The 21,695-nt window shown below is 38.1% G+C and overlaps 4 protein-coding genes across 4 annotated transcripts; 2 read left to right on the plus strand and 2 right to left on the minus strand.

Moving 5' to 3' along the window:
* Positions 1-12: 12 nt before the first annotated feature.
* LOC138928585 (histone H2B-like) lies at positions 13-548 on the plus strand. The gene is made up of 2 exons (XM_070285845.1): positions 13-53; positions 194-548. Exons 1-2 carry the CDS (start codon positions 13-15, stop codon positions 546-548), a joined length of 396 nt encoding a protein of 131 aa, XP_070141946.1.
* Positions 549-11,111: 10,563 nt separating this feature from the next.
* LOC121502786 (histone H3) lies at positions 11,112-11,522 on the minus strand. Its single transcript, XM_041776510.2, has one exon. It carries the CDS (start codon positions 11,520-11,522, stop codon positions 11,112-11,114), a length of 411 nt encoding a protein of 136 aa, XP_041632444.1.
* Positions 11,523-11,812: 290 nt separating this feature from the next.
* Positions 11,813-12,124, plus strand: LOC108074687 (histone H4). Its single transcript, XM_017166818.3, has one exon. It carries the CDS (start codon positions 11,813-11,815, stop codon positions 12,122-12,124), a length of 312 nt encoding a protein of 103 aa, XP_017022307.1.
* Positions 12,125-12,341: 217 nt separating this feature from the next.
* On the minus strand, positions 12,342-12,857 carry LOC108074683 (histone H2A). The gene is made up of 2 exons (XM_070285852.1): positions 12,526-12,857; positions 12,342-12,388 (listed from the first exon to the last, which is right to left on the minus strand). The coding sequence occupies exons 1-2, from the start codon at positions 12,839-12,841 to the stop codon at positions 12,342-12,344; spliced, it is 363 nt and encodes a 120-aa protein (XP_070141953.1). The 5' UTR covers positions 12,842-12,857.
* Between the last annotated feature and the right edge of the window lie 8,838 nt (positions 12,858-21,695).

Below are 21,695 nucleotides of genomic sequence, written 5' to 3' on the forward strand. Positions count from 1 at the left end.
CACGAAGAACGAATGTTGCCGGCTGCCCAGCTTGTCACGAATTTATACTTTTAGTTCTGCCTGTGCGTTCAGTTAGGGGTGGGTCGCCTTAGACCTGAAAACATTGCTTGAAAAAAAGTATAAGAGCGAACACCCAAGCCCGACTGCTATGAAAAGTGAGTTAATCGCAAAGTGAAGTGCCGCCTAAAACCAGTGGAAAGGCAGCCAAGAAGGCTGGCAAGGCCCAGAAGAACATCACTAAGAACGACAAGAAGAAGAAGCGGAAGAGGAAGGAGAGCTATGCTATCTACATCTACAAGGTCCTGAAGCAGGTCCATCCCGACACTGGCATTTCCTCGAAGGCGATGAGCATCATGAACAGCTTTGTGAATGACATCTTCGAGCGCATTGCTGCCGAGGCTTCTCGTCTGGCGCACTACAACAAGCGCTCGACCATCACCAGTCGGGAAATCCAAACTGCTGTTCGTCTGCTCCTGCCCGGAGAGTTGGCAAAGCACGCCGTCAGTGAGGGAACCAAGGCTGTCACCAAGTACACCAGCTCCAAGTAAATTTCCCCGCGGATGCGGAGAAGCATTAAAAAGGCCCTTTTCAGGGCCACAAAAAGTTTTACCAAAGAATCTGAATTTTCAAAAGCCTAATTTTTCTTTAAATATATAAAGCTTCCATTTTAAAACCAAAAGCTGTCCTGTAAAATATAAAATCTATTTCGAATTGAAATTTTCCTGGAATTGTACAATTTAAATGTGGCCCCTTTAAAAAATTTGGAAAAAAAAGTAATTCTACCAAAAAAAATCGACTTAGATCGGTATGCTGACCAAAAATTAATATGGTTTATAGGGTCGGACATGACTCTTGACTGCGATACGCTATTTTCCTCCGAAAATTAATTTATTAGTATTATTATTTAAGATTACCTTAATTTACTTCTTCGACGCCGTGGTCTTGGCTTTCGGCTTCTTAGCGGTAGCCGGATGAGTTGCTTTCTTCACTGCCTTCTTAGGCTTGGCGGACGCTGCTGCCTTGGCCTTCGGTGCCTTGGCTGCCTTTGGCTTCGCGGCGGCCGGCTTAGCCTTTGCTGCTGCTGGCTTTGCCTTTACGACTCCAGTTTTCTTGGCATCCTTGGCCTTTGCCTTCTCAGTTTTCTTCTTCTCGGCAGTCTTCTTGGTGGCAACGGCCTTCTTAGCCTTGGGTTTCTTGTCAGCAGCTCCGGCGGCTTTCTTTGCGGTGGCTCCGGCTTTCTTGGTGACTACCTTCTTGCTTTTGACTTTTTTCTCAGCAGCCGCAACCTTTGGCTTGGGCTCCTTTTTGGCAGAGGCCGACAGTTTGAAGGAACCAGACGCACCCTTTCCCTTTGTTTGGATCAGCTTTCCATTAGCCACTGCGGACTTCAAGTACTTCTTGATGAATGGAGCCAGTTTCTGGGCGTCGCATTTGTAGGTGGCAGTGATATATTTCTTGATTGCCAGAAGCGATGAGCCACCACGCTCCTTCAAGTTCTTGATGGAAGCATCCACCATTTGTTGAGTTGGCGGATGTGATGAACCTGAACCAGATGCCTTTTTGGCGGCCACCTTCTTCTCAACTGCCGCTAACGAAAAACACTTTTGTTTGTATAGAAATGGCGCGAGCGGTCTAGACAGTGTTGCCAGATGAAAATTTGGCTTTCCCCCTACAAAATCGCAATAAGTTGAAATTTCCCCTTTAAAAATCCAGTTTTCACTCTAAATTTAAAAATCAGTTAATTTCATAAATATAAGGAAGAAACATCATTTTGTTAGTTAATTTTAATGTTTTTTTATACATATGCATCGATAACATTTTCCGAAAACTTGTTGAAATTGTTGGGTAGATCATAAATTCTACAATGTTTTTTCAAAACATAGTATTATAACCAGGGCACGTAATCATTATAAGTAAAAAAATAAAAATCGACGATTAATGATTATCTATTGATTTTAATATATTTCACTTGCCATTAATAATTATAATTTTATATTTACTTCATCGCTCAAACAATAATAATTATTATTTTGAGCGAAAAAAGTCCCATCAAAAAATAATAATCATTTTTTGAGCGATATTTTTTCGCTCAGAATTTCGCTCAATGTGTAATAACTTCTTTCTCAGAGGGGTCTTCGAAAAATTTTTTACATGCTTCTATTCTTTGAGCGAGTAAGTAAAACTTAAAAATTAATAATTAAAATTGGTTTAAATATAAAAAATCTAGATTCCAGCAATCATTGGTTATCTTGAAAGAGCTTCCAAATTGTAGCCGATTGGTATAATTCGTTTCTTTGTGCGAATTTTCCAAGTGAATGATTTTTTTGTTTAAAGAAAACATTGATAATCATTATTTACGGTCCCTGATTATAACAAGTGTGACGCGCAGACGCGCACAAATATATACGTAAGATAAAATAAGGATGATAATAGATTATTCAATAGAAAACTATGAATATGAAATATGGAATAGATTTGAATTAAATGCGCGCGCGCGCCATGATCAGGCGCAAAGGGTCACATTGGCCCAAATGACGATCTGGCCACACTCTTAATGGCAAATTTCTCCGGGCGCGTCGGTCACACTCGGCCGCACTGGAGCGCTATATAAGGCGAGCTCCAGCCCTTAGTAAGCATTCAGTTTTCGACCAGCGATCGGCCAAGTCTACTCTGGGGCCGGGTCGGCATTTCTTTCAGCAACCACCTCAGACAACAAATAAATTTCTGAGACGAACACTGGCCATCCTTTAAGGGGGTTTCCTGAATTAGGAGGCAAAAAAAATCGATTTTTTTTTATTGCTTAAATCGATAGATAAACTATCTAAGAATATACCACAAAAATTTCAGAAGCCAATTCGAAGTATTTTCGAAGATACAGAGATGAAAGCAAAGAAGCGCCGGGTAGGTTTGCAGGCGCTTGGCGAACTTTGAGGCCCGTTTTCTCACTTTTAATTTTTACGATTCTTTCGAATTGGCGGGAAAGATAACAAAAAAACTTATTGACCGATTGAAACGAATAAAGGCATAAACGAATTTTTACAGCATGTTAAAGTCAATATTTTATCCCGAAAAATGAAATATTGACTTTAACATGCTGTAAAAAATATAAAAAGCGGTTTTCAACAACACTTTTAGTTCAAATAGAAGAGAATTTAATTCTAAAGAGAAAAGCCTTTATTCGTTTCAATCGGTCAATAAGTTTTTTTGTTATCTTTCCCGCCAATTCGAAAGAATCGTAAAAATTAAAAGTGAGAAAACGGGCCTCAAAGTTCGCCAAGCGCCTGCAAACCTACCCGGCGCTCCTTTGCTTTCATCTCTGTATCTTCGAAAATACTTCGAATTGGCTTATGAAATTTTTGTGGTATATTCTTAGATAGTTTATCTATCGATTTAAGTAATAAAAAAAAAAATCGATTTTTTTTGCCTCCTAATTCAGGAAACCCCCTTAACCACCAGAATGACCAAACCGTCACAAGCTCGTTGCGAGTTGAAAAACCCTGAATCACATTTAGGTTTTGAGTGTTTTTGTGTTTTTTTTAGTTTTTTTTTTGTGTTTTGTGTGATTTTTTGTTTTTGTTTTGTTTTGTTTTTTTGTGGTTTTTGTTTGTTTTTTTTTCTTAGGTCTAGATAGGGGGAGGGGGGAAAAGGTTTATTTACAGGGGGAAATGGTGGGGGCTTATAGTTTAGTACTAGCTAATGTTTGGTTTCTTGTGTATGTATAAGGGTATATGTGTATGTGAAAGATCTTTATTAATGACAGCTTTTGTTAATTTATTATTTTTTAAAGGCATACGAGTTTGGCTGGGTCCAGAGATTGCTTCGATCTGTGATAAAAGATCAGGTCATCGTTTCTATTGTAGATGATACCTAAATTTTTTACATAGTTGAAGTGCTTAATCATTAAGATGTGAGTAGATTGGCCGGCTCTCAGACCGATCTGTGCAACGCTTTCTTTAACCAGCTGGCTTGAGCTGTCTTGGTTTGTTTCCAGGAATTTTTGTAGTATATGAAACATATGAACATCAATTTTCTTTGTTTTCATTAATTTGTATAGTTCTGCATTGGGAATGTATTAATGGGTAAGCGGGCTTCTGACCGCCGCGCCAATAGGTCTGCGAAGAATACGACGTTCTGTTAGTCGGATGCGTTCCATTTGTCTGGAAGATAAGTTAAAGAAGCCTATATGCCCATAAGCAAGGGTAGGCTGTAGAATTTTCTTGTAGATCAAGGCTTTGATCCTAGTTAGTTGGGCTTTTTGATCAGGATTGTTTCCTGAGATAGGGCCAAGGGCGTTGTGTAGCTTGGCCGTGCGGTATTTGGCTTTTTTCAGTGCATTATCAACGTGACTGCAGAATCTGCGTTTATTATCATAGGTTACCCCAAGGTATTTGATCTCAGAGCTCATTTTTATTTTTTTGTTGATTTCAATATAAATGCTAGGCTCGAAGTGTCTAGCATTTCTATGTATGTCGCTGAGTTTTGGCCCATGAAGGTAGCAACCTTCGCACTTTTCAGCATTTAGTTAGAGCCGCCACTTTTTAAAGTAGGCACAGAGTTGATCTAGGTATGCGTTCAGATCTATTTCGGCACTTGCTATTCTTGCCCCTGAGGCTAAGAGCGATGTACTGCTCTTAGACCAGTGCATAGACCAGTGGCTGGATACGCACAGTCGACGATAAGTTGTGATCTCTCCTAAAGTCTGGCAAGTCAGCCAGGTAAATATTGTAGAGTGTGGGAGCCAGTAGAGATCCTTGAGGGACTCCGGCAGTAATATTTCTGGTTAGAGAGTGATTTTTGCCATCAGGGCTGCGTACAAAAAACGATCGGTTAGCTGTGTACTATTTTTAGGATTCTTGGATCAAACTGGAAAAATATAGCCATTTTATATATTAGTCCGTTTGTCCATACAGTGTCGAAGGCCTTCTCGAAGTCCAGAGCGCACGCAATGGTTGGTTTCTGTTCGGCCAGGTTTCCAAATATGAAACTGTTGGCGACGGCTAGAGAGTGGCTCACTGAGAGACCGTCTTTAAACCCAAATTGAAAATGTCTGAGGGTCTGATTTATTTCAATGTGCTTTTTAATTTTCTTTAGTAAGACTTTTTCGAATAGTTGGCTTATTGCTGACAGAATTGTAATAGGCCTATAATTTTTGAGGCTCTCTTTGTTGTTCCCATTCTTGGGGATGGGCATAATTCTTCCGCATTTCCAGTTGCTGGGAAAGTAGACAATGTTAAAGCAATGGTTAAAAAGCTTAGCTAAATGCTTTAAGACTGTCAAATTGCAGCATTTCAGCTAGAGCTATCAGGTTGTTGTTTTACGGTTGTTGTCTTTAATATAGTCACGGAGCTGTTCAGCATTGGTGAAGCCCAACTGCTCCGCCCCTCGCCATTCGCCATCTGCCGTGTGGTTAAAGTCGAAATCAATTATGTTTTGTCTGGGTGTTCGTATGAAATTTTCATGTACGAAGTTGTCTACAAGTCTGGTGTGTCTTATATTTGCAGGGCATAAGGCCGAAATTTGGTCATTTTGTTTATGCACCTGCTCGAAAGACCAGGCAAGGGCATTAACTTTCTGAAAGGAGGTTGTTATTACTTCAGGAGTTTCAATATCAATGGAGTCTAATTCTGCCTGGGTGAGGCGGATATTATGTCTGAAGTTGTTGTAGGCCGACTCTGATGGAGTGAGGGTCTTTAGGTTTATATTTTGGGGTTTTATGTTCATTATAGTTTTCTCGATGTAGTTGAGCTGACATTTCTCAATTTCTTTTCCGATTAGTATGGACAAGTTCGAGATCAAGTGTTTTATTTCCTCCCTTTCGTTGCTAGAGAGCGATAGGCGACGACGAAAAAGTCTTCGTCTGAGGATTCGCCGGCATTGCAGCAGCTGTAGGCACTTCCTATTAAGGTTAGCCATTTTCTTAGGCTTAGCTGGGTCTATGGCTAGCCTTGGGATAGCCTCACGATTGTTTAGGTCTTTTTCTAGTGCCGAGCTTAATTTTTCTACGTGTGCATCAATACTCGTACAGTTTTGATTTACACAGTTTGGGATAGAGTCAATGTTTCGAATGACTGTCGAGTTCCAGGCCAGATGGTTCATCTTTTTGAAGTTAAGTAGGATTTTCGGATCTTCTTGCAATAGCCGAAAACGACCTATGCGAACTTTTATTTCTACTCCAAAGTGGTCTGAAGAGAAGTCTTTGATGATTTTACAGCCCACTCCGTGGTCAGAGGGAAGCTCAGTGGAAGTGATGAAATAGTCTATAGAGGAGTGATTGTTACTGCGATTACGCCTTGAGGGCTCTTCAGTTGGGTGAAGGACCAGGTTTGGTTGGCTTTGTAGCCAATTATACAGCGTCTGTCCATCTCTGTTTTTGTGTTGCTCACTATGGGAAGGGACATGCCAGCTTGGATGCTTGGCATTTAGGTCACATCCGAATATTAGTGGGCTACCATTGGTTTCACTTTCAATCGTTTCTAGTATGCTGTCGAGGTCGGCTGTACACAGGGGCTCTTTTGGCCTTTTATAGAGTGAGACTATAACCATTGCTTGTGGTGTCCCACTTACTGTTTCATATTTTATTTCAATAGCAGTGGCTTCTACATGTCTAAGCGGTTTAATCGGCAATCTCCTGAATCTGACTCCATTTCTAATACATATACCTACTGATGTGCCCCTGTTTTCTGGGTGGGCCACCTGTCGTTGTTCGATTCTAGTTTCTGTGGCCCTAGTGAGCTGTCGAATGAATTGGTATTGTTTTAGATCGATTAGGTGTCGTTGGCTTAGCCTGTGTTCAGCTATTAGCGAGACGAGGTATTTTCCATATGTCTACTTAGCTTAGGGTTTGTTGTGACAATTCTTTGGGTTTGCTGCATGGCATTTGGTGTTGAGGTATTTTTATTGAATAAGGAAGAGAATGTTCTGCCATTTTGTACTAGCGTGTTGGCCCTATTAGTCACTCGATTTTGTTTATTGGCTATATTTCCTTTCTTCTCCTTGATTTTATTTAAAATCTCTATTCTAACTGGACAGATTTTGGCATTTGCCGTGTGTGGCCCCTGACAGTTGACGCATTTGACCAGAACGATCGGCTTACCATTTGAATCCATTTCGGGTTCGTTGGTTTTTATGACCGAACATTTGCCTGGTGCATGAGGCGAAGTGCATTTAACGCAGCGGTGGCTCATGTTGCAGTTGCTTGCAACGTGAGTGAACCGCTGGCAGTTAAAGCACTGTCTCAGCTGGTTTTTGTCTTTCTTGAGACCCTCAACCGTGATACGGCAGTTGAGGAGAGTTTTAAGTTGCATGAGCCTACCAATATGTTCGGATTTCTCTACTTGCACTAGCCAGAAACGCGCTTTGAAAATTTTAATAACCGGAAAGTTTATGTCAGGTAGGGTTTCATTAAGCGCCAATTTAATGTCATCTGGTTCATATGTTACAGTTGGAAGCTTTTTAATTATCAGAGAGAAGCACTTCAGCTCATCTGGGGTATATTAGTAGAACTGGAGGTTTTTTGATTTTAAGAGATCTTTCGTTTTAAAATAGGTGTCTAATTTGTACAGTTTTAGATTTATAAGGTTCTTATTAATAATATTAAGAGTGAAATTGCTGTCATTAATAAAGTCTTTCAACATACCAATGAGTATTTTCGGATTCGCATTGTATATAGCTATGATTGGTATTTTTGATTTCAATTTATTATTATTAGTTGGTACTGCTGCTTCTGCTGCTGCTGCTGTAGTTTGCGCAGCTTTTGCTGCCACCGCTGCCGTTGTTGTTGCTGTTGCTGATTTTGGTGCAGCTCTGGCCGCCAACGCTGCTGCAGATGCTGCTCTCAAAGCAGCCATCCTTGAAGTTGAGGGCCCGTCGTTGTCCTCAGTATCCATAGGCTGTGCGGGAGGGCTCTGCCTTTTGTTGTTGTTTTGGTTGTTGTGTTTGCTTTTGTTGTTGTTGTTTTTAACTATCTTGCCGCTGTTGTTGTTGTTTTTATTATTGTTGTTGTTGCTATTGTTGTTCTTATGGTTGCTGCCATTGCTGCTGCTGTTGTTTCCGCCATTACCCATGAGTGTTGGGAATTCGGCGTCGTAGTTGCAAATATCTTCGTTGGCTTCCGACATTTCATCGTCTTCTTCGTAGTTATTTTCGAAGAGTGGTGCAAACTTGTTGCCTTCGAATTGCTGGATGTTGCCAGCTAGCCCCAGGCTAGCCAGCTGTTGCTTCATATTGGAGCCTCTTTCCACGCTCGCCAATTGTTGGCGCAGCAGGTAGATCTCCGTGCGGAGGCTGAGTAGCTCCTCCTTATCGATGAGGACTTTGTCCGTGTTGTTGTTGCTGTCGGTGCAGCCGTTGCTGCTGTTGTTGCTGGTTTTCGGAACGACGTTGTTGTTGTTGTCGCTTTCGTGGTTAAATTTCGTTGTCGCTCCCGTTGTGGAGGCCGTCGCTGAGCATGTCGTCGTCACTGCTGCTGCCGTCGCCGCCACTGTTGTTGCCGCTTGACGCAGTTGTGGACGAGTCGCTGTGATACTTCCTCTTACCCTTTTGTGCTTGATTGGGGAGAGTCACACTAATCATTTCGTTGATGCTTGCCGCTTCTGGTGTTGCAGAGAGTGCCAGCGCTGCGTTTGTTGTTGTTGCTTCTATAGTAGCTGTGGCCGCAGTTGAAGCAGCTGCACTAGTTTGTGTGGCAGGAGCCGTCGTTATGCCCTCACCCTCGGCCATATCAGCTTGATGGCCTTTTTTGGGGCTCTTGGGACTTTTTGGTGTTTTAGATTTCTTGCCCATGTAGGGGCTGATGCGATGATTTTTTCTAATTTGCTTTTCACACTTTATGTATGTGCTAGTAGCTGGCGCACATGGCTTACCAGTCACCGGCGAAAATGCCACAGCCGAGGGCGCGTGCCCAACGGTGTCGCCAGTCTCACTTGTACTCGTATTTGCAGGTTCCAGATTTCCGCACTCGGAGTTAAGGTACTCTCCCCCTTACATTGGGGGACCACACTTGCGCTCGCACCGATTAACTCGTTCGTTACACTCGCGTGCGAATCAGGTTGGTTCGCTACACAACCTTCAACTCTGGGAGCTTTGTCTCTCTTTAGTGTTTCTATCTCCTTCAATTTTCCACTATATTGTGTCTCTTTCACTTTTCCAGTATGATTCTATCTCTTTCTTTCTTTTCAGATAAATTTTTCACTTTTCCACTTTTTCACTTTTTACTTTTTCACTTCGGTCAAGTTTACTCAGTTTACTCAGTCAGCGGATGTTGCCACTGCAGAGTCGGACATTTTTGCTTCACTAATTATTTTCGAAAGCTAACGAAAAACACTTTTGTTTGTATAGAAATGGCGCGAGCGGTCTAGACCCGACGTCCCTCGTTGATATGAGAATCGAGGAGGAGAGCAGTATAACTATGTGTTTGGCAGCGCTCATTTACGTTGCCTATGTTTGATCGATGTGCAGTTTTAATTTCTTCTTTTCTCAATGTTATATTTTTAAATGGTAGAATGTTTTAATTATTTTAAGCACTTAAATGTTTCATAAAACATGTTTAGTTATTTTAATGTGAAATTATTGTTTGGATCATTTTGTAAAAGTGTCTGAAGTTCAAGATTTGCATTTTTGACCAAAGCATTTCGTGAAAAATCATCTGTTAAAATATTAAAATTTATGAATATTATGAATATTTTTTAGAAAGAGTGAAATTTGAACCTTTTACTTGCGGGAACACTCAAAATATTTTCGTTTTAAACAAATTATGGTATTTTTTGACCACTTTCAAATTGGCCCTTTCATACATAAATTGTCGGCTTTCTTGGTACTTTCGGGTATGGTTTTGGCTACCTAAAAAATATTAATATTTTAAAATATATTAGTTTTTGTCAATTTTGTAAAATAAATAGGACACATGTTTTAGTTAATAAAAGTTTAAACTGAATTTATGCATTTGTTTCTTGGAAATGGCCTATTATGTTCCCCATACAACGTTCATATTCGAGTTTTCTTGAGCACAGTACCCAAGGAGACGGGAAATTAAATCTTTTAAGCATTTAATTTGATGGATTTTTAGTTTATAAGTGTAATATTAATATCTTAAGAAAAATAGAAAAAACAAATTGATTTGTTTTTTATTACTTAAATAAAATGTTCAAATCAAGCAGTTTGAATACATTTATTTCGAACTTAATAACTTAAGTAAATATTTTATTTATTTATTTATTTATAATGAAATTAACGCGTAATTCAAATTGCGCGAAATTTTAGTTTAGCTATACCAACTTCAGGCCTTAAGGGGGGATATACATGTAAACGGTCAAAATGTAGACATTTTTCGTGAATTTTTTAATGTAGGAAATAATTTCCTAAGGAAAAATGTCATTTTCAGGTAATCAGATTTCACTTCTCACCCTCTTAAAAAATAGTAATACTCATTTGTATTACCCCCATTTAGGTTCAAATAGAAGATAATTTCATGCTGATCATAATAATTTTTGATTCACTCCGATATGTTACATAGTTTTTTGTGAATCGTGCCCATAGCATAGGTAAAAATGCAAAAATTTTAAGCAGAGAAAAATACGTTTAACACTTATATACCTTGCGTATATAGTTGATTTGAGGCACTTGGAGTTGGAATTCGATAATGAAACTTACACAGTATATTCTTTAAGTAACAAACTATTTTTTAAACCAAAAAAAATTTTGGTTTACATGTATATCCCCCCTTAAGCTAATTAAAGTAAATATACTGGATTGTGTTTGATTAAAACCACATCAATTTGATCAAACACGGTACAATTTGGTTTTTTAATATACCTTTTTAATCTTTTAAAAATTCCCTGAATTAAAATAATATAAATGTCCCTACATTCCGTAGATACCAATAGAGTACCGCACTATCTAAATAATTGTAAATATTTGTATTTATATATTTTAAGATCGATCTCTGACTATAAGATATTTAACCATAAAAACGCAAAACCGGGAATGTTTTATTTGTAGTATGTAAATTATATATGAAAATGTATAATCTCTATTATAAATATGTTTGTGGTCCTGAAAAGGACCGATTTGTACAAAATGTATTGACGCTATTTGCTAGTCGAAGCAATCTCAACTTAAGCACGCTCGCCACGGATACGACGGGCCAGCTGGATGTCCTTGGGCATGATTGTGACTCGCTTGGCGTGGATGGCACACAAGTTGGTATCTTCAAAGAGACCAACCAGGTAGGCTTCGCTAGCTTCCTGCAGAGCCATCACGGCCGAGCTCTGGAAGCGCAGGTCAGTCTTGAAGTCCTGAGCGATTTCACGCACCAAGCGCTGGAAAGGCAGCTTGCGGATCAGCAGCTCGGTACTCTTCTGGTAGCGACGGATCTCACGCAGAGCCACAGTTCCGGGGCGATAGCGATGGGGCTTCTTCACACCACCGGTGGCTGGGGCACTCTTGCGAGCGGCCTTGGTTGCCAGTTGTTTGCGTGGCGCCTTGCCACCAGTCGATTTGCGAGCGGTCTGCTTGGTACGGGCCATTTTATATTCTTCTTATTTTCACTGTCTGTCCACTGTTTACTTCACGAGTCTGAAAACACAATAAACGAGCTGCGCATTGCCTACCCTCTTATATAGGAAAACGTGGAGGGTGGAAAAGAGAGAGCTAGTCGAAGCACATGCCATTTCGTTTGCCGAGCACAGAGCGAGAAGGCCATAGCGTTCGGGCTCGCTCGTGCAGAGCAGAGTTTAGGTATAAATAGGAGCGGCCGACGCGGCTTCTACATTAGTTCAGTGGTGACTTTCGAAGTGTAAAAATAAAATAGTGAAAAATGACTGGTCGCGGTAAAGGAGGCAAAGGCTTGGGAAAAGGTGGCGCCAAGCGTCATCGCAAAGTGCTGCGTGATAACATCCAGGGTATCACAAAGCCAGCCATCCGTCGTCTGGCTCGGCGTGGCGGCGTGAAGCGCATTTCGGGACTCATTTACGAGGAAACCCGTGGTGTTCTGAAGGTGTTTTTGGAGAACGTGATCCGTGATGCCGTCACCTACACTGAACACGCCAAGAGGAAGACCGTCACAGCCATGGACGTCGTCTACGCCCTGAAGAGACAAGGCCGCACCCTGTACGGTTTCGGCGGTTAAAAAATCAGTACAGTCTGTACTTCTCAACAATCGGTCCTTTTCAGGACCACCACTTAATTTCATAAAAGAGAAAAATTATCAAGTTATATTTCGCATATATCTTAACATTGAATATTCTAGCCCAAGAATGGAAATATCTTTATTTGAATTGGTCGGGGTTTCCGTAGGAAGACAATCACATCTTTAGGTAGCGTAAACTGTCTTGCAATGACAATGTTCATTGTCCATGTCCTGGAATTTCTCTGACGACTGTACTATTGGTTTCTGCATAGCGATAACCAAAAATATAAATATTATATGTATATTTTATATATACAAAATTTATTTATTATATAATTATTAATATTGTTTAAACTTAGCTAGGCATATTTGAAAATGTAAGTTTCTTTTAAAATACACACCTCCCTGGGCAATGGTGACGCCGGAGAGCAGCTTGTTCAACTCTTCGTCGTTGCGGATGGCCAGCTGCAGATGACGCGGGATGATCCTCGTCTTCTTGTTGTCACGAGCAGCATTGCCAGCCAACTCGAGAACCTCAGCGGCCAGATATTCCATCACGGCAGCCAGGTAAACTGGAGCGCCGGCACCGACGCGCTCGGCGTAGTTGCCCTTGCGGAGCAGACGATGGATACGGCCGACAGGGAACTGAAGTCCGGCACGGTTGGACCGGGACTTTGCCTTTCCCTTAACTTTGCCACCTTTTCCACGACCAGACATTTTCTCTTATTTCACTTTATTCACTGCACACACACGAAGAACGAATGTTGCCGGCTGCCCAGCTTGTCACGAATTTATACTTTTAGTTCTGCCTGTGCGTTCAGTTAGGGGTGGGTCGCCTTAGACCTGAAAACATTGCTTGAAAAAAAGTATAAGAGCGAACACCCAAGCCCGACTGCTATGAAAAGTGAGTTAATCGCAAAGTGAAGTGAAGTGAAAAAATAATGCCGCCTAAAACCAGTGGAAGCGCAGCCAAGAAGGCTGGTGTGCGGATTCAGTATAAATCCTAATGCTGAAATAGTTTTTTAGTTGCGTGCCTCAGGTTCAGTACCAGTGACAATGGTCGCCGCAATAAGTACAATACCAATTGGGCTGCGGAGAAGTGAATACGCAAAGAGTTCTTTTCGTACTGATTTTATTGGATACTGCATGGGGTTTATATACATGTTTTTGGGTCAAAGGGTATTTACTTAGGTCTACTTTTGGGTTACATGGGTTTATCCTATAAAAACATAAACAGCTGGATACAGCCATGGGAACTACTTAGATAACTAATTCCTGCGACGTCTGCATGCAATTGGTGTGAAGAACGTGACCTCATAAACCTCAACAATATAGAACAATCACAAATACCGCCCAGATACCCACCAGAACTAGCCACCCCGCATCATTTAGAGCACCTAAAACAAAAAGGCATAATATATGATCAAAATGACAAGCTTATCTATTATCGTAGAAAAAACTTATCAACCAACCCTAGAGACGGCCTATTATTCTAATAAAACAAAACAAATATATAAAACTAAAATCAAAATCACATATGTAAATGTCCCCATGTAAATACCCCCCCCCCCCCCCCCCCACTAGATAATAAGAAAAAACAACAGCAACAAAATCAAAAAAGAACGACAGGGTTTTTCAAAGAATTTTTCCCAGTCACATACGCAACACAAATAATGACCATAAGTCTAAAACAAACAGTACAAACACGCAAGCAAAATATAATATAAACAAAACATAAAAAGACTAGCACCTTGAAATGCAAATAGCGCGAGGCAAAATAGAAATCCAAGATCTCTGTAAACTAGCTTTAGTCCACCTAGTATTACGTATAAAATAAGTATGCAAACTGTATACCATTTAAACTGAATAAAGGGCAACTTAAAACCGAACCGACTGCTATGAAAAGTGAGTTAATCGCAAAGTGAAGTGAAGTGAAAAAATAATGCCGCCTAAAACCAGTGGAAAGGCAGCCAAGAAGGCTTAACGGACAAGGAGTAGCAAAAAGTGAGCAAAACCTCTGAGAGGATCCTTAATTCAGATAGTGACTGTTGGAATACCCCATTCCTCATTCAGAAATACCATAATACCATAATACTTTTTGGTATTATGGAATAACTAGCTTTGGTCACATTTTTGGTTTCTCTTCCTTCTTGCCTTTCGAACAGCGTGCTTGGTGTTGCGAGTGAATATAAAAATAATTAAATTAACAAAATCAAACTTAACCTTTGTGTTTTTATTTAATAAACAAAACAACAGGTTATGGGCCCAGTCCATGCCTAATATACAATTGATTTGTGAAACAGTGTCTTATAGAAAAAGCCAAATATCAATTTCTTGGAAATTTAAAATTCTTGCGAAATAGCAAACTCTTGTGAAATTGCATCGGGTTGAGTTCCGCGTGTGTACACCAACACTAATACAACTGCATTTGTGTGCACGCTAAAATGGACAAGATTAAACGAAATATAAAGCCATTCGATGGCGAGAAGTACGCGATTTGGAAATTTAGAATTAGGGCCTTATTGACCGAACTGAATGTACTTAAAGTAATTGATCAAGACCAGCCTGATGAAATGGATGACCAGTGGATGAAAGCCGAGCGTTGTGCCAAAAGTACTCTAATAGAGTACCTAAGCGATTCATTTTTAAATTTCTCTACAAGCGATATAACGGCGCGTCAAATTCTTAGAAATTTGGACGCGGTATATGAACGTAAAAGTCTGGCGTCGCAGTTGGCAGTTCGCAAACGCTTGCTTTCTCTCAAACTCTCGAGTGAGATGTCCCTATTGTCCCACTTTACTATTTTTGATGATTTGATTAGTGAGTTGTTGGCCGCGGGTGCAAAAATAGAAGAGATGGATAAAGTGTCTCATTAGTTAATTACATTGCCTTCGTCCTACGATGGCGTCATCACAGCAATAGAGACATTGTCAGAGGATAACTTAACACTAGCGTTTGTTAAAAATAGATTGCTGGATCAGGAAATTAAAATTAAAAATGATCATAATGACACTAGCAGGAAAGTTTTAAATACGATTGTGCAAAACAAAAACAATAGCTATAAAAACAATTCATTTAAAAATCGCGTAATTAAACACAAGAAAACATTTAAGGGAAATTCCAAGAATAGGGTTAGATGTCACCACTGTGACAAAGAGGGCCACATTAAAAAAGACTGCTATCACTATAAAAGAATACTAAATGAAAGAAATAGTAATAACAGAAATAACGATAAACAAGCTAAAACCGCAACATCACAAGGCATTGCATTCATGGTGAATGAAGTACAGGGAAACCTCCCGGTAGATAAGTGTGGATTTATCCTTGATTCCGGTGCAAGTGATCATCTCATAAATGATGAGTCGCTGTTCATCGATTCTGTGAATTTGGTGCCGCCGCTGAAGATCGCTGTAGCCAAGCAAGGCGAATATATTTACGCATCTAAGCGTGGCATTGTGCGTTTGCGCAATGACCACGAAATAACGCTGGAGGACGTGCTGTATTGCGAGCAGGCTGCTGGAAACTTGATGTCGGTGAAGCGCCTCCAAGAGGCGGGAATGTCAGTCAAATTTGACAAGGACGGCGTGACCATTTCCAAGAATGGAATGACGGTGGTCAAGAATTCAGGTATGTTTGGCAACATTCCTATTGTTCAATTTCAAGCATATAATATATATGCGAAACATAAAAATAATTTTCGATTATGGCATGAGAGGCTTGGTCATATTAGCAATGGCAAGTTATTAGAAATAAAACGAAATAATATGTTTAGTGATAACAGTATATTAAATAATTTAGAGTTGTCGAATGAAATTTGCGAATCATGTTTAAATGGAAAACAAGCAAGGTTACCATTTAAACAATTTAAAGATAAGACCCATATTAAAAGACCCCTATTTGTTGTGCATTCAGATGTTTGTGGACCAATTACTCCAGTTTCTTTAAATGACAAAAATTATTTCGTGATCTTTGTCGATCAATTTACACACTATTGCGTAACTTATTTAATAAAACACAAATCTGACGTATTTAATATGTTTGTAGACTTTGTAGCAAAATGTGAAGCTCATTTTAATTTGAAAATTGTTAATTTGTACATTGACAATGGGAGAGAATATCTCTCAAATGAGATGCGTCAATTTTGTGTTAAAAAGGGTATTACTTATCACTTAACAGTGCCACACACACCACAGTTAAATGGTGTTTCTGAAAGAATGATTAGGACCATCACAGAGAAAGCTCGTGCAATGGTAAGTGGTGCACAACTTGACAAAAGTTTCTGGGGAGAAGCAGTGTTAACTGCAACCTATTTAATTAACCGAATTCCAAGTAGGGCGATTGTTAATACCATGAAGACCCCTTATGAGATGTGGCACAATAAAAAGCCTGATTTAAAACATTTGAGAGTGTTTGGTGCAACTGTATATGTGCACAATAAAATAAAAAAGGGAAAGTTTGATGATAAATCATACAAAGCTATTTTAGTGGGCTACGAAGCGAATGGTTTTAAACTGTGGGATGCTGTAAATGAAAAATTTCTCGTTGCAAGAGATGTGGTTGTCGATGAAACCAATATGGTTAATTCTAGAGCTGTTAAATTTGAAACAGAATTCCTGAAAGATAGTAAGGAAAGTAAATATAAAAATGTCCTGAATGATAGTAAGGAAATAAATGAAACAAAATTCCCGAATGAAAGTAAGGAATGCGACAACACACAAATCCTGAATGATAGTAAGGAAACTAATGAACATTTTCTGAATGAGAGTAAGAAAAGAAAGCGAGATGATCTCCTGAATGAAAGTAAGGGATTAAACAACCCGAATGACAGTAGGGAAAGTGAAACAGCAGAATACTTAGATGGAACTGATGGTATTGAAATTACGAGTAGAAGAAGTGAGAGGTTAAAAACAAAGGGTCAGATATCATATAATGAAGATGATAATAATTTAAATAAATTTGTACTAAATGCTCACACTATCTTTAACGATGTCCCAAATACATATGACGAAATTCAGTATAGAAACGATAAATTATTTTGGGAGGAAGCCATTAAAACAGAGTTAAGTGCCCATGAACTAAATAATACCTGGACAATAATAGAGAATCCTAAACATAGAAACATAGTCGATAGCAAATGGGTATTTTCAATTAAATATAACGAATTGGGAAATCCTACTAGATATAAAGCTAGATTGGTTGCACGAGGATTTACTCAGAAATACCAAGTCGATTATGAGGAGACTTTTGCTCCTGTAGCTAGAATTTCCAGTTTTCGATTTATATTATCGTTGGCAGTACAATATAATTTGAAAGTCCATCAAATGGATGTTAAAACTGCTTTCTTAAATGGCACATTAAAAGAGGAAATATATATGAGACTTCCTCAAGGTATACATTGCAAAGGTGACAATGTATGTAAATTAAATAAGGCAATTTACGGACTCAAACAAGCAGCTAGATGCTGGTTTGAAGTGTTTGAGCAAGCATTGAAAGATTGTGAGTTTGTAAACTCTTCTGTAGATCGATGTATATATATCCTGGATAAAGGTGATGTAAGGGAAAATGTTTATGTGCTGTTATATGTTGATGACGTGGTCATAGCTACGGGAAATATGACAACAATGAATAAATTTAAAAAATATTTAATGGAAAAGTTTAGGATGACCGATCTAAAGGAAATAAAACATTTTATTGGTATTAGAATAGAAATGGATGATGATAAAATTTACTTAAGTCAAGCTGCATATGTTAAAAGAATTTTAAATAAATTTAACATGGATAATTGCAATGCTGTTAGTACCCCTTTAGCAAGCAAATTAAATTATGAATTACTTAATTCAGATGAAAACTGTAATGCCCCATGTCGTAATCTCATAGGATGTTTAATGTACATAATGCTATGTACACGTCCCGACTTAACTACTGCAGTAAATATTTTAAGTAGATATAGTAGCAAAAATAATTCCGAGTTATGGCAATGCTTAAAAAGGGTCCTTAGGTATTTAAAGGGAACTATTGAAATGAAACTTATTTTTAAAAAAAATGCAGAGTTTAAAAATACATTAGTTGGTTACGTGGATTCTGATTGGGGAGGTAACGAGATTGATAGAAAAAGTACCACAGGGTATTTATTCAAAATGTTCAATTTAAATTTAATATGTTGGAACACAAAGAGGCAGAACTCAGTAGCAGCATCATCAACTGAAGCTGAGTACATGGCTTTATTTGAAGCCGTGAGAGAAGCGTTGTGGCTAAAATCTCTTCTTAGTAGTGTAAATATAAATCCCGAAAATCCAATTAAAATTTACGAAGATAATCAAGGCTGTATCAGTATAGCAAATAACCCCTCATGTCATAAACGAGCCAAACACATTGATATCAAATATCATTTTGCCAGAGAGCAAATTGAAAGTAACACTATTTGTCTTGAGTATATTTCCACAGAGAACCAACTTGCTGACATATTCACAAAGCCATTGCCTGCTGCGAAGTTCCTGGAAATACGACGTGAATTGGGATTACTGCAGGATGACTAATCCATATTTTTGCTGAAGCTGAAGTTTTTTTTGATCTAATTTGAATTGATCTCGTGAAATATTTTGTTCCTTTTATTTGTATAAGCATTAAGTTTTCTACGATTTAATATTTAATTGTTTGTATTATGTAAGAGTGATCTGATCGGGTTTTTCTGGGTTTTCCCGTATCCTTGCAGCAAATGCTGGATCACAGAACAATCCCCAGAACGCACACCACCCACACTAAGTTCATAATAATTACAAATGAATGTATTATCTAAAGTTTATATTTTTTTGTTATAGATGCTATTTCTGAGGGGGCGTGTTGGAATACCCCATTCCTCATTCAGAAATACCATAATACCATAATACTTTTTGGTATTATGGAATAACTAGCTTTGGTCACATTTTTGGTTTCTCTTCCTTCTTGCCTTTCGAACAGCGTGCTTGGTGTTGCGAGTGAATATAAAAATAATTAAATTAACAAAATCAAACTTAACCTTTGTGTTTTTATTTAATAAACAAAACAACAGTGACTGAGAAAACAAAAGCGAAGTGAGTGAGACGGAAGACGTCTAAGTTCAAGCCGCCGAAAGGCAAATGGCTGCTTATGCAGCCGCAAACCACCAAACAACAGCAAAAGTGAACATCAATAAACAAATGGAAAATGAACAAGAAAAAACAAAATTAACAGAAACAACAAAAGCAAATAACCAACAACCAAACAATCAAACAATAAAAAGTAACCAGCAACAACAACAAATAAACTATGATTTAATCGAAGTTATAACAACCCAAACACAACCACCACAACAACTGCAACAAAAAACACAAATTCAACAACCAAAACAACAACAACTAACCTACAAAACAATCAAAGTGCTAAAACAACAACAAAAAACAACAAGTGCCTTAGGCAATTCCAGCACTAAAACAGTGCTAGGGAAGCGCCACAACAAATACAAAACAATGACTGATGCAAAAAAAGCATCTCTAAAAACAAAATCAAATAGTGAAGACTCTGAGTCTGAACCCACAGTCCATATAATGGAGGTGGATATTGAAACAAACAAGCGCCGTTATGAGACGACGCACTATGGGGCGAACGACCACCTTATCTGGCATAAACCCATTTTTTTAAAGTTGTTAAAATACTTTTTTTTTAACCGGAATGTATTCTTATAACATTAATCTAACATGTTACATACCCAAAAAATTAACATTGACGCGCTCTGTTAAGTTATTCGCTGTTAAAGTTAGCTGTTAATGCAACGAGAAGTGAGCGCTGTTAAATCGCGTTTTTATTCTGCAGATTTTAAATGCTAAAAAAATGTAAAAAATCTAAATAAAATGCTAATTTTTTGATGCAATCTCATTCATGGTGCTTCGTAATATATGTTAGCGGAATTTAACTCCAGAAATGTAATAGGTGCCCCCGCAATCTTGTATAATTTGTAACCCTTATAAATTATATAAAATTTAAGTGTAGTCCAATATTAAAATTGAGTTATAAAGTGAGTCCAGCACAGTCCACCTCTAAAATTGGATATATATTGTAGATTTGGTAATTCTTGTTATATTCTGTGAGTATCAAGGTGCACTTTTGCGCACTTTCTCTGAAATTTAAATTTAAAGATGATTACCTTACATTTGAAAAATATCGAGTTTTTTACCCTTTAGAACGTTTAAACGACCAATATTGGTAAAGATATTGCAATTTTTATTCATGTTATAATAAATCTGTATACATTCAAGTCATATTACAGAAAACTAGGTTGTTTCATTTAAGTTTTTTTGAATAAGAGGCTTCAGAATCTTAGAGTACTGCATATGCTTGGTCGCCTGCCCAAGCAAATGAAAAATTATGTGATTTGACTTAAAAAAAAAATATTTAGAAGACAATTTTTACATATTTGTTTTATTATGCAATACTTGTTTATTATACATAAAAAATAGCAAAAAAAAAATTTTTTTTAGCACTGAAAAAAAATTTTTAATCCTTAAAAAAATGCGAGACCACGCCCATTTTGAGTAAAATATTTTCCTTTTTTTATATTAAACTTGATTCAAAAAACAGAACTTAAAAATTTTAACTCGTCTTAAAGTTATTAATTAATGCTACAAAAAGTGGTCGTTCGCCCCATAGTGCGACGTCGGAAGACAGTGATGAAAATTACGACTCCAGTGACAGTGAAATGGACACTGAAAATGAGACTGTCCCAAATGAAGAGTTCGAGCTATTAAAAGAAGAACTTATAAAAATGAAAAGTGAAATGCAACAACTACAGAACCAAAACCAACAACTACAGAACCAAAACCAACAACTACTCAAAGCAAATGAAAGCAAAGTTAACAACAATAACAACAACACCAAGAACAACAATAAAAACAAAAATAAAAACAAAAATGCCAAAAACGACAAAAGCAACAACAATAACAACAAAAATAGCAACAACGATACAACAAATTATTATCTGCCAATAGCAGACCAAGAAGAACCCTCAACCTCAAATGCATCGAAGCCACAGCCAAAGAAGACAACAACATCAGCTACAACACCTAAAACAACACCAATAACGAACACAGCACCAGCCGAAGAAGAGAACCTGCCGTTAATTGTTATCTACAACTTAGATGCTAAGAAAATTAAAAACCTCATACCATTTAAGCACACCCTAAATATAATAAATAAAAATATTATCCATATTAAAACATATAAGCTAGAAAATCTAAATGCAGCAAAAAATATATTAACAAGCAACAAAGCACTGTACTTCACATACACGCCAAAACAACTAAAACCACACAACATTATAATTAAGAAAATACCCCCAGAAATATTTGACAAAAATGAGATTAAACAAGCTTTAAATGACATAGTACCTGAACTAGAAATACTAACAGTAGAGCCCTACAAAGAAAAATTTTGGCTAGTCACTATTAAAAAATCACAAAACATAAAAAACATATATAAAATAAAATATATACTAAATTGCAAGGTAGAAGTAGAAGGGTATAAACCCCATCCCAATCACATAAAACAATGCAAACGCTGC

Source organism: Drosophila kikkawai, chromosome 2L, assembly GCF_030179895.1.
Source record: "Drosophila kikkawai strain 14028-0561.14 chromosome 2L, DkikHiC1v2, whole genome shotgun sequence".
Taxonomy (NCBI): domain Eukaryota; kingdom Metazoa; phylum Arthropoda; class Insecta; order Diptera; family Drosophilidae; genus Drosophila; species Drosophila kikkawai.

Coding starts and splice junctions, on each gene's coding strand:
- LOC108074683 (XM_070285852.1), bottom strand. CDS start 12,841: ATGTCTGGTCGTGGAAAAGGTGGCAAAGTTAAGGGAAAGGCAAAGTCC. Junction 12,389..12,525: donor CGTCACCATTGCCCAGGGAG/GTGTGTATTTTA, acceptor ATCGCTATGCAG/AAACCAATAGTACAGTCGTC.
- LOC121502786 (XM_041776510.2), bottom strand. CDS start 11,522: ATGGCCCGTACCAAGCAGACCGCTCGCAAATCGACTGGTGGCAAGGCG.
- LOC138928585 (XM_070285845.1), top strand. CDS start 13: ATGTTGCCGGCTGCCCAGCTTGTCACGAATTTATACTTTTA. Junction 54..193: donor GTCACGAATTTATACTTTTA/GTTCTGCCTGTG, acceptor GCCTAAAACCAG/TGGAAAGGCAGCCAAGAAGG.
- LOC108074687 (XM_017166818.3), top strand. CDS start 11,813: ATGACTGGTCGCGGTAAAGGAGGCAAAGGCTTGGGAAAAGGTGGCGCC.